The 14,606-nt window shown below is 39.6% G+C and overlaps 1 protein-coding gene across 1 annotated transcript in view; it reads left to right on the top strand.

Annotated features, from left to right (window-relative positions):
• Positions 1-10,158, top strand: part of LOC119424024 (testican-2) — a 59,371-nt gene extending 49,213 nt beyond the window's left edge. The window contains exons 7-11 of the mRNA XM_037691482.1: positions 994-1,113; positions 1,193-1,411; positions 4,165-4,227; positions 6,381-6,515; positions 9,834-10,158. Coding sequence (XP_037547410.1) covers positions 994-1,113; positions 1,193-1,411; positions 4,165-4,227; positions 6,381-6,515; positions 9,834-9,979 — 683 coding nt within the window. The 3' untranslated portion in view covers positions 9,980-10,158. The remainder of the gene's footprint in view (positions 1-993; positions 1,114-1,192; positions 1,412-4,164; positions 4,228-6,380; positions 6,516-9,833) is intronic.
• Positions 10,159-14,606: the final 4,448 nt, after the last annotated feature.

The raw sequence follows: 14,606 nt of genomic DNA, 5'->3' as shown, positions 1-14,606 counted from the left end.
GTGACTTTGTCGTACGACTTTATTCTCGTAATACTATGACTTTATTCTCATAGTATTACAACTTTATTCTTGTACGACTTTATTGTCATAATATTGTGACTTTGTCGTATGACTTTATTCTCATAAACTACGATTTTATTCTTGTACTATTACGACTTTATTCTCATAATATTACAACTTTATTCTCGTAATATTGTGACTTTGTCGTATGACTTTATTATCTTAATACTACAACTTTATTTTCTTAATACTATGACTTTATTCTTGTAATATTCTGACTTTATTGTCATACGACTTTATTCTCGTTCATAATGTAATTTTTTTCTTAGCATGGCCCTAATAGTCCATTGTACAAAAGATCCAAAATAAGAAAATTTTAAAAGGAAAGATGACTTGCGCTTTTAGCTATACTTTTTAAGCATTCATTTTGCGGGATCGTTTTCTCACAGAGCAAATCTACCCAAAGCATGTTTAATATCTGGGGTCAATGCTCAACAGTTTTAGAGTTTACTGTTGGTCAAATATTCCTCATGGGATTATCTGCTCTTACATTCACATAGTAATTAATTATTCAGAGCGTATGCCGTCTATCAATGCACCCAAACACCATCGATTTTCTAAGCTCCGGGGCAAGTGAAAATACCAAATGACCAAACAGCTGCACTTTTTTTTTGTTGTTGTTTGTTTTGTTTTCTGTCTGTAGACTAGAATAAGTGAAGCTTGAAATTGAAAGTAGATTTCTATTCGATAACAGCAAATTGCTGCCTCGGAGTAACAGTGAATTGATGTTTTTCTTTGATTGGCAGATCAGACACTTAAATAAACCAAAGCACAAAAGCACATCGCTACAGATCAAGAGCTTAACTGTGAGAGAAAACTGGTGCCATTCATCACTTACAGCAGTCTGTTTCTCACCTTCAGGGGATGTGACTCATGTTGCTCTGAAGCATCTGCCAGACTTTTAAGTAGTGGGATTCTCGTTTGTTCCTCTAGAGAGCTGTACCGGTCAGGACCTGGCAGATTTAGGCGACCGCCTCAGAGACTGGTTCCAGCTGCTTCATGGGAACGCAAAGCAGAACAACTCCAGCAAGCCTGGAACGGGCGCAGCTTCAGGTTAAAAACCAATTTCTTCATCCATTAAACATAGTTTGGTTGACTGTGCTAAGAACTGGTGTGTGGTCCTCACTGACAGTGCTGGAAAAGAGTCTGGTAGCCAGCTGCAAGGACTCCATCGGCTGGATGTTCTCAAAGTTGGACACCAATGGGGATCTTTTTCTGGACCACGCTGAGCTGGCTGCTATTAACCTGGACAAGTACGAGGTCTGCATCCGGCCCTTCTTCAACTCCTGTGACAGCTACAAGGACGGAAAGGTTTCCACAGCGGAGTGGTGCCTCTGCTTCTGGAGAGAAAGTGAGTGATGGTCAATTTTATGACAAATAAAAGTTACATGAGTAGAAAATTGTAAATGGCAAATGGACTGCTTATATAGCAACTTTATATCTTATCAAGATACTCAAAGCGCTTCACACTACAGTCTGTACTCATTTACCCATTCATACAGCACTTTATTATATCTATACAGAGAATAACCAGAGCTTTATCACATTCATACTCTGATGGGACACACATCAGAGGCAATGAGGGGTTCAGTGTCTTTCCCAGGGACACTTCAGCATGTGACTGCTGATGGAATCGAACCCCCAGCTCTTGTATTGGAGGACAACTGCTCTAACCACTCATCCACAGCTGCCCCTACAAAAAACAGAATGGATCCACTTCTTTCCTTGAGTGGTAGAGAAGTTTATCCCTCTCCATAGCAATAGGTTTTGATTACTGTTAGGTCGGATAAAAGAGGTGAAAATTATAAACTATAATTATGTGGGTGATACAGACAAAGTCATTTATGGCGCTTTGCCACTGTCTCAACTCTCATCGGTTCCTCACCACATAGCACTAGTTAAGGGCCTGCTCACTGCAGGCCATCCCCAATGAGCCCGGTTTAAGGGACCATTCTGGTTGAGGTTCCATGTGGACTGCTCCGAGGTGACGATTTTGACAAAAGCAGATGACAGCCGTTGATTGGCCAGAGGAGCTACATCACTGGATGACCCCCCCAGCAAAACTGTTATCTATTTTATTATGTTTATGGAAAAGGTCATTAAGCCGGAAAAGGGTAGAGTGCCTTCTCCAGGTCAGGGAGAAGGTCCTGCCCCAAGTGGATGAGTTTAAGTATCCAGGGGTCTTGTTCACGAATGAGAGAAAAATCGAGTGAGAGATTGATAGGAAGACAGGTGCAGCATTTGCAGTGAAGCAGGCGCTGTACCGGTCTGTCGTGGTGAAGAGAGAGCTGAGTAAAAGGTGAAGCTCTCAATTTACCGGTTGACCTATATTCCTACCCTCATCTATGGTCATGAGCTTTGGGTTGTGACCGAAAGAATGAGATCAAGGATACAAACGGCCAAAATGAGTTTTTTTTCCCGCAGGGTGTCTGGGCTCTCAGAGATAGGGTGAGAAGCTCAGTTATCTGGGAGGGACTCAGAGTAGAGCCACTGCTTCTCCACGTCGAACGAAGCCAGTTGAGGTGGCTCAGGCATCTGGTTAGGATGCTTCCTGGATGCCTCCCTGGTGAGGTGTTCCGGACACTGGGAGGAGACCCAGAGGAAGACCCAGGACACGCTGGAGAGACTATAATATGTTTCTCGGCTGGCCTGGAAACGCCTTGGGATTCCCGCAGAGGAATTGACCCAAGTGGATGAGGAGAGGGAATACTGGGCCTCCCTACTTAGGCTACTACCCCTGCGACACGACCCCAGATAAGCGGAAAAAAATGGATAGATGGAAAAAGTCATGGGCAGCACGGTGGCGCAACTGGTAGAGCTGCTGCCTCTCAGCGAACAGGTCCCTGGTTCAAACCCCGGTCCAGGGGCCTTCTGGGTGGAGTTTGCATGTTCTCTCCGTGCATGCGTGGGTTTTCTCCGGGTACTCTGGTTTCCTCCCACAGACCAAAAACATGCATGTTAGGCTGATTGGTAACTCTAAATTGTCCCTAGGTGTGAGTGAGAGAGTGAACGGTTGTTTGTCTCATTTGTCTCTATGTGGCCCTGTGATGGACTTGCGACCCGTCCAGGCTGTACCCCGCCCCTCGCACAGTGATTGCTGGACATGGGCACCAGCGACCCCCGTGACCCAAAATGGAATAAACGGGTAAAGATAATGGATGGATGGATGGATGGAAAAAGTCATTAATTGGTTTATGCTGGTGCCACAACATGCCCCTTTTTAGATGTTTTAATGGCTCATATTTACAGCATCAATTGTTAAAAGCAGTTTTCAGATGTGCTTTTTCTCTGCTGGAACATCTTGGGGAAGTTTCTGGAGTGCTTACGGATTGATGTTGAAGGTGTTCCTTGATCAAACGAGGTCAAAAGTCACTTTTGTAATGTTCACAAAGAAACAAAGCTGAGAAAGTGTAAAAACAAAAATATCTTCTTAGATTCTTAAAGTGGGTCTGGACTGACATGATCGAGAGATTACTGTAAATACCTCTGCTTAGGACAAGAAAAAAATAACAGTTTGGAGCTCTTATCTAGAAAAACCCTACTGACATTTTGTTTTGAGGTTATACAGAATAATCAAGCGTTTCCATGGAGACACGTTTCAGTGGCCACAAGTGAAACATCTGCACAGTTTGACCTTTGATAAGTGAATAAAAGAGAACTCAGCAGGTAACTTTATTAGCGTGCTGATCACTCGGCTGATCAGGCGTTTAACGTGTATGCTGTAGATTATCTGCCTCCCTAATCAATTTATTTTAGGTGGCCTTTGTTCAAACATGCAGGGAAAGGTTTTGTTTAGGAGCTCAACAAAGGCTTCAGAAGATTTGTCGCCTTTAGGGTTGATATGCAAATAGTTATTTTTATTTCTATTTCAATCTGTTCCAGAAGTTTAGCTCATTTCCTTGTTCCTTCTTACCCTGCATCCATATGTCCCTTCACCTAAACCCTCGATCAATCATGCGCTGGGGAACGAAACCAAAGGCTTTTTAAACAAATCGATATGAGCAAAAAGTGTAATTATGAAGTGCATTGATCGAGATCAAGTTTGAGGCTGGAGCAGTTGGAAGGTTTTTGACTGTCACCACTTTCCTTGCTTGTGTCTCACAGAGCCGCCCTGCCTCGCCGAGCTGGAGAGGATCCAGGTGCAGCAGGCTGCCAAGAAGAAGCCTGGTAAATGCCGTTTTTGTTCAATTCAGCGAGGCTCCAGATGTATTAAAATGATATTTGGACATATTGCATACTCATCGTAGATAATTTTCAAGACTTGCCACAATGATCCATAAGCTTACGCTCATTGCATGTTTTTAGGTAAACATATATAAATATATATATATATATATATATATATAATATACTGTACAGTATATATACTGTAGATACTCATTTTCCACTTTGTTAGGTATACCTTGTTAACACCTGTAGCTAATCATCATTGCACATAGGCTCTCACACTGGTTCATTTTCATTTAAATCACTCCTTGGTCTGCTACCTTCTTATATCTCTTCCCACATGTCATGTTGTCAGTGCAGTTACGGCGTGCACTCTCAGGCCATTATTACCTGCAGCGTTCCCTCAGTGTAGACTGAACTTGGCAAAAAGGCCTTTTATTATTCTGCTCCCATAACCTGGAACACCTTGCAACAAGATCTGAAGCTGACTACTTTGATTTCTTTGAAGGATTTTAAGCATTCAATTACATCAATAGAAATATCAAAGCAAATATGTTCCTTTTTAATATTTTACCTTGTTTTTTATGGCACTGTGACTGTGTTCATAACTTCTTTTATTTGATTTAAATTGCTTTTGTTGAATTATTGTTCACTGTATCTTATATGTTATCTGTCTAAAACAGGTTTCTCTTGAAAAATGAGTTCTTGTGACTCAATGAGACTAACCTGTATAAATACAGGTTGAATTGCAAATTCAGCCAATCACATTGCAGTAAATCAGTGCAGTTGCTAAGGTTAAGCCAAGCATCAGAATGGGGAGGAAAGGGGGTTTAAATTAATTTGAACATAGCATGGTTGTTGAACTGGTGCATTTCAGAAACTGCTGCTCAACTGGGATTTTCCACACATCTCTGGTGTTTGTAGAGAATGTAAAAAAAATTTTTTTTTTTAAAGTCCAGCATGCAGTGTGGACAAAAATCTCTTGATGATGTCAGAGGAGAATTGGCAGCCTGGTCTGGCAGGAGGCAACAGGAGCTCAAATAACCACTTGCTCCAACCAAGGTCTGTAGAATATCATCTGAATGCACAACATGCCAAACCAGATGGGCTACAGCAGGAGAAGACCACACCAGGTGCCACACCTGCCAGCTAAGAACAGGAAATTGAAGCTACAGTTTGTAAAGACTCATTAAAATTAAAGAACAAGAGATTGGAAAAACATTGCCTGAGCTGATGATGCTTGAGTTTAGCTGCAACATTCAGATGGTAATGTCAAAATTTGGTGTAAGACTTGAAAGCATGGCTCCTTCTTGTCTTGTTTCAACACTTCAGGCTGCTGGTGGTGTTAAGGTGTGGGAGATTCTTGCCTCCAGTGCCACCAGATCTCAGTCCAAGTACCTTTTGGATTTGGAACAGGAGACTCACCTGACAAATCTGCAGCAATTATGCTATCATGCCAATATGAACCAAAGTCTCACCTTGTTGTTTCTTTGCTACAAAAAAATAGGGCAGTTCTGAAGGCGAATGGTGTCCAACCTGCTAGTAGGCTCATTAAAGTGATCACGATCACACTTCAAAGATTAGATCCTGAACATGCTGGGGGTTAAGGGGTAAAAACAAGGTTTATGTAGCTATTTGACTCCAAAAGAAGCCCCACACTTCAGCATCCGCAGTATACTTTGTTTGTTTTCAGCTCAAGACTCCGATCTGTTCTTCCATCCCCGAGGCCCGCTCATCCCACCTCTTGTATCTTTTCTCTTGTTCCATCTGTTGTGAGGTGAGGAGCGTCGGCGCTTGTTAGAGAATTTTGCCCTAGGTTTGATAAGATCGTCCTGAGGGAGGCAGCAACAACGGAGCTCTGTCACAGAGGCTGTCCATGCACATTTTAACATGCCACTCACACACGGCACCAGAAAACACATCATGCTAACCTACTGCAGGAAATCACGGCTGAAACAAATCCATGCTGGTGAAAAATGCCGCCTTATGAGGGGATTGTATCGGTAGCTCAGTAGGACATGCTGAACTCATTTCATGTGTCAACATTTGGCAGCCGTGTGAGCTGAAAGTATTGATATTCAAGAAACTGTCATGAAGATGTGTGTGTGTGTGTGTGTGTGTGTGTGTGTGTGTGTGTGTGTGTGTCTTTTCAGGCATGTACATTCCCAGCTGCGATGAGGACGGCTACTACAGGAAAGTGCAGTGTGACCATAGCCAAGGGGAGTGCTGGTGTGTCGATCATCACGGAGAGATGATGGGCTCTAGGATCCATGGCAACCCCGCGTGTGGTAGGGGGATGACATTCAGGAAACAAACAATTATTGTGTGCTATATTCAAGATTCAAAGCAGTAACGCTGCCAGTTATTTCATGTTTGTTTTTATTGGTTTATATTTGAAAAATGTTGTGGAAAGATAAAACAATACATCAGCCCCAGTAGTGCAGAGGAATGTGTTTTCCTGCCTTTTTTTTTATTTAAAGACATAAAACATTTGCAGAACAACAGGATATGTCAATATCACTTCAAACAATGAACTAAAACTGTGAGCAGTCCAAGCCTGAAGTCCTGAAGTCCAAGCCACTTCATGCCTTTTTGACTAATCAAAGCACAATGGGCCTTTCTGAAGGCTGGTCTTCAAGAGACAACACAAAGCATTTCTGACGAGATGTTTCATGTGTGTTTACAGTGAGAAATTTATATTTAAAATCAAGTAATTAAAGTAATACATATCCCTTGCCACATTACATGCCAAAGTTTTAAACAAAGTTCTCACATGATTTAATAGCACTCCAAGTATGTCTTGGAGTTGAGTCTCATCTACTACTGTGCTCTGTTAGTGGTCCAAGTATGTGTTGGGGATGGTTCTTAGTTACTATTACATGAATTTTTAGCTCAATGTTTGTCAAACTGACTGAGCTATAGATATTTTTGTGTTTAGTAAGCTCAGCTAGCTGTGGCGACAATCTTGGATTGAGCTGACTCCAGAATTTGAGCAATTGTAGATGTGCATCCAACAATTCATTTCTAAGAGTTTTAGCAAACTCCATCCACATGTACATGAGATACTTTGCTGACAGACAAACACACATCCAAAGACACAAGCAATTATATTATTGCCTTCTGCCATGAAAGGGAGGCAATAAGAATTAAAGAACTAACTGCAGCGCCTCCATGTCCTCTCTAACTGCATCCATGTAACGGTATCTCCTCTTTGGTCTTCTTCTTTGTCTTTTTTCTGGCAGCTGCATTTCTAACATCATTCTACCAATATACCCACTGTCCCTTCTCTGGACATGTCCAAACCATCTCAGTCTGGCCTCTCTAACTTTATCTCCCAGCCGTTGAACCTGTGCTGTACTCCTCATTCCTAATCTTAGCCATCCTTGTCAAGCCCAAGAAGAACCTCAACATCTTCAGCTCTGCCACATCCAGTTCTTTTTTAATGTCAGTTCCACTGGTCATAGTACTCTTTTGTATCCAACATTTTTCAGTCAGGTCATCTGGACAGTTTCTTTTTTTTTTGTGCTGAAACGTTTCACCTTCCATCCAGAAGGCTTCATCAGTCAAGGAAACACACAACACCAAATTGATTCTTCCCCCAACAGCTTACTCCAAAGTGGAGTTATGTTGGTGTTAAGATGGTCTCTTTGGCATGCTCACTCCTCCGGTACAGGCCCTCTCCCTCATCGACAGTCATGTCAAACTGGTTCAAAACCAACAAAGTCCATGCTCAATAATCCAGCTATACAATCCAACAATTTTCAGTCAGGTCATCTGGACAATTTCTTCTTCTTTTTTTTTTTTTGTGCTGAAACATTTCACCTTCCATCCAGAAGGCTTTCTTCCCCCTACAGCTTACTCCTAAGTGGAACAAACCAGTTATGTTGGTGCTAAGATGGTCTCTTTTGTATATTTTTCTTATGACGTTTGCTGCCACCCTTTCATCACAAATTACACCTGAAAACTTTCCTCATACAATCTATCCTGCCTGGTCTCGTCGTCACTTCTTCACCACACACCTGGTTTTCCTGGACAGTTGATCCTAAGTACTTGAAGTCCTGCACCTTTGTGTCCAATGCTCCTTGTAGCCTCACTGTTCCATCTGCCTCACTCATTCACACGCATTGACTCTTTCGTGCCACAGCTGAGTATCGTTCCTTTTCTTTCAAGTGCATACCTCCACCTGTTTAAGTTCTCTTCCACTTGTTCCCTGTTTTCACCACAGATGACAATATCATCTGCAACATCGGAGTCCACAGACATTCCTGTTAGTCTGTTCATCACCAGAGCAAACGAGAAGGGGCACAGTGTCGTTCCATAATGCAGTCCCACTTTCACCTTGAAGCACACACACACACATTCAGACCCGTCATTCTCCATGACCACTGGTGGAGTCTCCCAGTTTAAGTGGAAAACCTCCAGTCTATTGTGAGCACAGATGTTCCTAACCAGCTGGAATAATTTCCAGGAACATCTGCGCTCAAACTGGATAATGCTTTCAAAATAAAAGCTGACATTTTAAATGTGTTCAGAATTTTTCATTGTCGACCCCTCCACTAGCAACAAGTGGTTCACCGATGTTCCTGTCGCTGAGGGATTTGAATAGTGAATGCTTTAAGTTTTTGAGATGAGTGTTTTTCTAGAATGCATTTTGACGTGGCAACCCAATTTTTGATAGGGACCCAGATGCAGTTATACAGCACATCAAAATGGAAGTTGGCATGTTGCTTATTTTTCATGTTATTCAACTCACAAGGCTTACGTATATACGTATACGTGGCAGCCATCTTGGAGTTTGATATAGCAACACAACTTTGAAAGGAAATTTTGTTATGCCTAGATGTAGCCACACACCAAAATGGAAGTCATTGCTTATTTTACAAGTTAGCCAACTCACAAAGTTTACACACACACACGCACACACAAAATATATACAATACACTATATACTACATATATACTATATACTGTATAGACTATATTGCCTACATATACTGTATATAGTCTATACAGTATAGACTATAAACGTATATACAGTACAGTATCATTTGAGCTTCCCCATGTCTGCCTACATCTTGGGTCCAACCCATGACCCGACCGTGTTAAGCATGCTACCTAGTTGGTGACTTTGATGGTGAATGAACTTCAAACCTTTGTGAAAAAAATCTAAAGTAATTGTCTCAAACTTTGCATTGTAGCCCAAAATTTTGGGGAGGGGCAGAAATAGGCGTGGCCTATACCACGTGATTCTGTAGAGACCAGGAATTATGAAGAAATAAGCTAATAAATTTTGCACCTCCGGTTTAGAAGTTAGAGGACCAAATGCAAACGCCTTAATGATAGCGCCCCATATAGGTATCATGCCTGAGTATTTTTTTGTGCCGCACAGTCACACGCAGGCCATAGATATCACCAAATCATGATCATTGTGGTTTGGGTTACAGTATGACTTAACAAAAGAAAAAATAAAACACTTCCATGTTCTGCTGTATGCATGGTTTCCCTATACCTCTTCTGGCTTGGACGTCTAACTAAAAGGTTACAAATATCTTCTCATCAAATCTTACCAAACAGTGTCAACAGGAACATGTGTGTGTCCTTTTCCAGATGAAGTGGATGGATATTCTGGAGATTTCGGAAGTGGAGTGGGATGGGAGGACGAAGAGGAAAAAGAAGCAGAGGAAAACGTTGAGGAAGCCGAGGAGGAGGAAGAGGAGGAAGGTGAGGCAGACGATGGAGGATACATCTGGTAGAAAAGGGAGCGGGGGAGGATCAGACTGGACTAGGGGCTGAATTTGTGGTGCTGGGCAGGTGATGTAACAAAGTGGAGCTGTTTATTATAGTTTTTTTTTTTAAATCTTAGATATGTGTATTTGCTTCTTTTGAGCTTCTGTTTTTTGAGCAACAGAGCTGTGTTTTCTCTGTCCTGAAAAGAGGTAGCCACTGACTTGTGCGCTATACGTATATAAAGTCCGTAAAAACTTTGTATCTTGTTTTACCATCATCTATGCATATGGAGATTACAAGTAATTTAATATTGTATAAACAGTCACTCGAGTACTAGAGTTGGTGTCCCACTTGGATTAGTGTTTGAACGTGAAACAGTTTGACACTTTAGGAGATAAGCTTATTTGTTTTCTTGATGCGGATGATCAATACCAAGCTTGTGCAAATATGAGCGAACAGCGGCAGAGATGGGTAGCTCCACTTTACCTAAACACTTGAGGCAATCAGCTTCTTTGCTTTATCTCAAAAGCTTTTTACAAAACATAAAGCTTTAGTGTGAAAACAACACATTTTAAATAAGTATTGTGTGTCAGATTATACAGGAAGTCACACCACCGGGGAAATAAATCATCCAACAGACAATACTTCTAAAAATAAAATGTGTCGTTTTACACTTGTATAATTGATATAAAGTTATAAACAATATGTATTTGCTGAGCTTTGTTTTAATAAAGATGCTCTGATCCACCCCAATAGAAGTACTACCAACTGTTAAAGTGAAAAACAGTTTAAATAGACCATTTTCTGCCAGTAAACCTTTTGTTCTGGCATATATGAAGATGCTCCTTTGACATCTACTTTAGTAACAATCAACTGGTGGTTCACAGGCCATATCTGGTTGGCATTCCATTTTGTCCATAAATCAAAAATTGTTTGATCAGGTCCAACTCAGAGACGAGCACCAACGTGGGCGGTGCTTTGGATTAGCATTGGGATTACTACTAATTATTAGTGATTTTGGCTTACTACCGTTGTTGAGTTTTCTATGATTATAGTCAACTGCAGATGTGTTAATTATCAAAAGGATGTTTTAATTAACATACATGCCTAAATGCACCTACCTTCAATTATGGGCGCCTGATTTTATGATGAAATGGGGACGCAAAATCAAGGATGTAAAGATCTAAGTACCGATTTTGTCAGCATCGAAGACATTAGGGCACTAGTACAAGGTATGCTTGGTTGGTGTATTGGAAACTGCATTGCAACTGCAAATTCTGAGTCAAGACGTGTTAAGGACAAATGCAACACCCTCATATTGAAGCTATTCTTCAGTGGCAGTCGATTCTCCTCTGCAAAAATAAAACTGCCCAGTAACAGCTTTGGGAACCTAACAAAGAGACAAAACACCCCAGATTCCAATCCACAAGTCATCCACGGGCTACGCTTGAAAAATTCTTATCATTCCATCTCAAGAGATTTGGCTGCCGGCGTTCAGGTGCCACCATCCACAGCACATCTCAGATTCTGTCTGTGGTGTATGCCAGTGGGTCAGACATGGCTTTTTTACAGGCTGCTAGATGATTTGTCCCCATCGTTAAAGCCTGAAAACATCAGAATAAAAGACTGAACGTAATTAATTATTTATATTTGTTTTTAATGTTTATGGTTTTACCTGTACTTGCTCTATCGCAAGTTTTAGTCAAAGTGTGGTGCACAACTTGTCTTTTTTTTATTCACTCTCCATAGCATCCTTTCAAGCATTATAAGAGCTTCTGAAACAGTGTTACTATGTCAATAAATATCCAAACTGCAGTTGAGGATAACTCAAAGAGGAAGGGCATTATTTTTTAGAAGTTAGTGGCTTCCAAAATGAAAAACACTTACATTTCCATAATAGCTATGTGAAGAAGCAACTAAAATAATAAATATACATTTCCAACTTAGGTTCAAAACATATAATCATATTTGCTAAATTGTCAAACTGTTCCTTCACAGCAGTTCTGCTAATTTTGTATTTTAAACTTGACTCTGTACATAAATACAACGTAGAAGAACTGTCAAACGAGCGTAGATTTCAGATTACTTTGAGTTTAAGCTACTTTTATGACCGCAGTCCACAACAGCTCATGTAAAGACATCAATGTTTTCTGAATTAAACAGTCTCAACCATGCAGGACTAACCGTGCTTTTCTAGTATAAGGACTCTGCACCCACTTTAGATGTTGCTACCGTTTGCTGAAGCTGAAATTCTGTCACGAATGTGCCACAATTCTCTTTTATTTTTTGTTCTGGGTTTTCAACTTGAAATACTGTATTTTGTGTTTATAAAGGAAAAGATATATATATGTGCATTACTTGAAGTTCTTTATGTATACTTGAATTCACACTGTACTTTTTTCTATGATAATATTGCTGCCATGTCGTCATTCATGCTATCCATAGGCCAGATGTTTGATTTAAGTATTGCATGTTAGTAAGAATGTACTTCTTTGCTGAGCACTTTACTAATAAAGGCGTTGGAGCCAAGATGTGCGCTGATTTCTTTCTTTAAATTAAGATTTCAAGAACAGAAATGGTCAACGCAGAGAAAATGGACACCAGAATCCACAGTATTGTGTATTTTTAGGCGACATTGCTGAAGCAAATTTTTGTTTTAAAGCAGATTTATTTGTCCTCACTGTACAAAGGTGATAAGATACGGAGCACTGATTTGTGCTGTAATGCATATTTTTATATGAATACTACCACAACCTACCAAATGTTCCTGTTAACATATTAAGCTCTCCTACTTGTAAAATAAACCACTTATGTAGCCTGCAGAGGAATAGAAACAAGAAAATGTACAATTTCATGATTTGTACAGGGATATACGAGTGCTCGGCTGTCGCCTCACTCTGGCAGTAAAATGACAGCAGTTGCCTGTCAGATTAAAACGTTTCCTGATCTATCAATGTGACATCATCTGAGACAATAGATCAGAAATGAGCTAATGGCTGAATCAACAGCTGTCACATTTTGCTTCGAGTGACAGCGCAAAGTAAATTTTCAGAAGTCATTTAGATGAAACCGTCCTGTTTATGAAAACTGAGTTAATTAGGTTGAAACTAAAACAATCTTAAGAACTTTTGTAAACTCTCAAAGTAAAGAGAAATCCCACAGGAAAGATAAAAATCCATAATTCTATGTGTCTGTGAGAAAATACAGACAAAACAAGCAGTAATGCTATAATGAAACTACTTGTTTTATTATATTTGAATCATCTAAATGAACATTTTCTGTTGTTTATTTGTTTTGTTTTGGAAGTCAGGCTTTTTTTAAACAATAACAAACAGTAATAGTGCCGGCTCAAATGCTGTACAAGAATTTACTTTTGTAATATACATAATTTACAGGAGTTCATCAACTGGTACAGAATACAGTCCAAATTTTTAAAAATACCACGCATACACTGTTTAATTAAACCACTTTTCTGTAGAAAATATTCTATAGCTCATCTTATTTACACATAAACACAGTATATAAACTAAATATTACTCTGTTAATACAAGATGCAAAAAACTTAAAATTTCTTACCTGTCTTTTTTTTTCAAGTTGTAAAATAAGCAATTTTATTAAACAAGTCAGTTATTATATAAATGTATGAAACATTTTCAGAAAAAAATAATAATTTTTCTGAAAAAGACAAAAACATTTATTTTCCCCACTCAGCATATTTGTCTTTTAAAGTGCACTCATATCTTTGCAGATAATTAAAAAGTACATTAGCAGCTCTTAAAACTTGTCAGTACAGTGAAAAATACCAGCTATATATAATTAACCATTAAATGTTGACCCTTATTTAAATTATTGCCACTTCAAATTGAACTTTAATCCATGATCGGTTCAAGTAGGACCGTAACTCACAGCGAGCAGCACTTTATATGTTTGAAAAAAGTAAAGAGCGCCTCTTCGACTCTCACACACAGCAGGGTAAGATTGTCTCTTCTCCAATAAAATAGGCTCTAGTTTATTGCTTTATGACATTTTAAGGGCAAGTCATTATTACTGCCATAAAGAAACAATAGAACAAGGCTGAGCTCTGCAGTTTGCCACTGAACTCAGGGTTTTCTCTTTCCGTTCTCAAAGTCAAAGACAGAAAAGATGGATTTTGGTTGCAATGTCATGAAGACTGGTTCAAAAACAAAAATCCATTAATAAAGAAACAAAATCTGCTCAGTTTTTCTTCCTCATATTCTTTGGTAATATTAAAACATTAAAAATTTAAAAGCAAAACTTGTGAACAACTGCCAGCTACATGTGTTTACCTACAAAAAATGTGCAAATGGATCAAGAAGTCCAAGAATTTTGATGTATTTGTACATATTTATACTCAGACTTGTTTAGTAAAGTATGCAACTAGGTTTTAAAAAACCATAAACTTGAAAAAGGGGTTTATTTACTCTTAATGATGGTGGCTCCTCGGATTGATGGAAGTCCTTTGGATGAAGGACGAAATGTCTTGAGAAAAAAAGACAATGTCCAGATGACCTGACTGAGCTTTGTTGGGTTTATTTTAGGGATGCACATTATTATTTGCATGGTATCGGCCAATATTAGCGATAAAGTTAAATATCGGACATTCCATCAAAATAACTCACTGATATAAAAGGC

The sequence above is a fragment of the Nematolebias whitei genome, chromosome 17, assembly GCF_014905685.2.
Source record: "Nematolebias whitei isolate Nwh7 chromosome 17, NemWhi1, whole genome shotgun sequence".
Lineage (NCBI taxonomy): Eukaryota > Metazoa > Chordata > Actinopteri > Cyprinodontiformes > Rivulidae > Nematolebias > Nematolebias whitei.
This window is presented reverse-complemented; position numbering and strand designations above follow the sequence as displayed.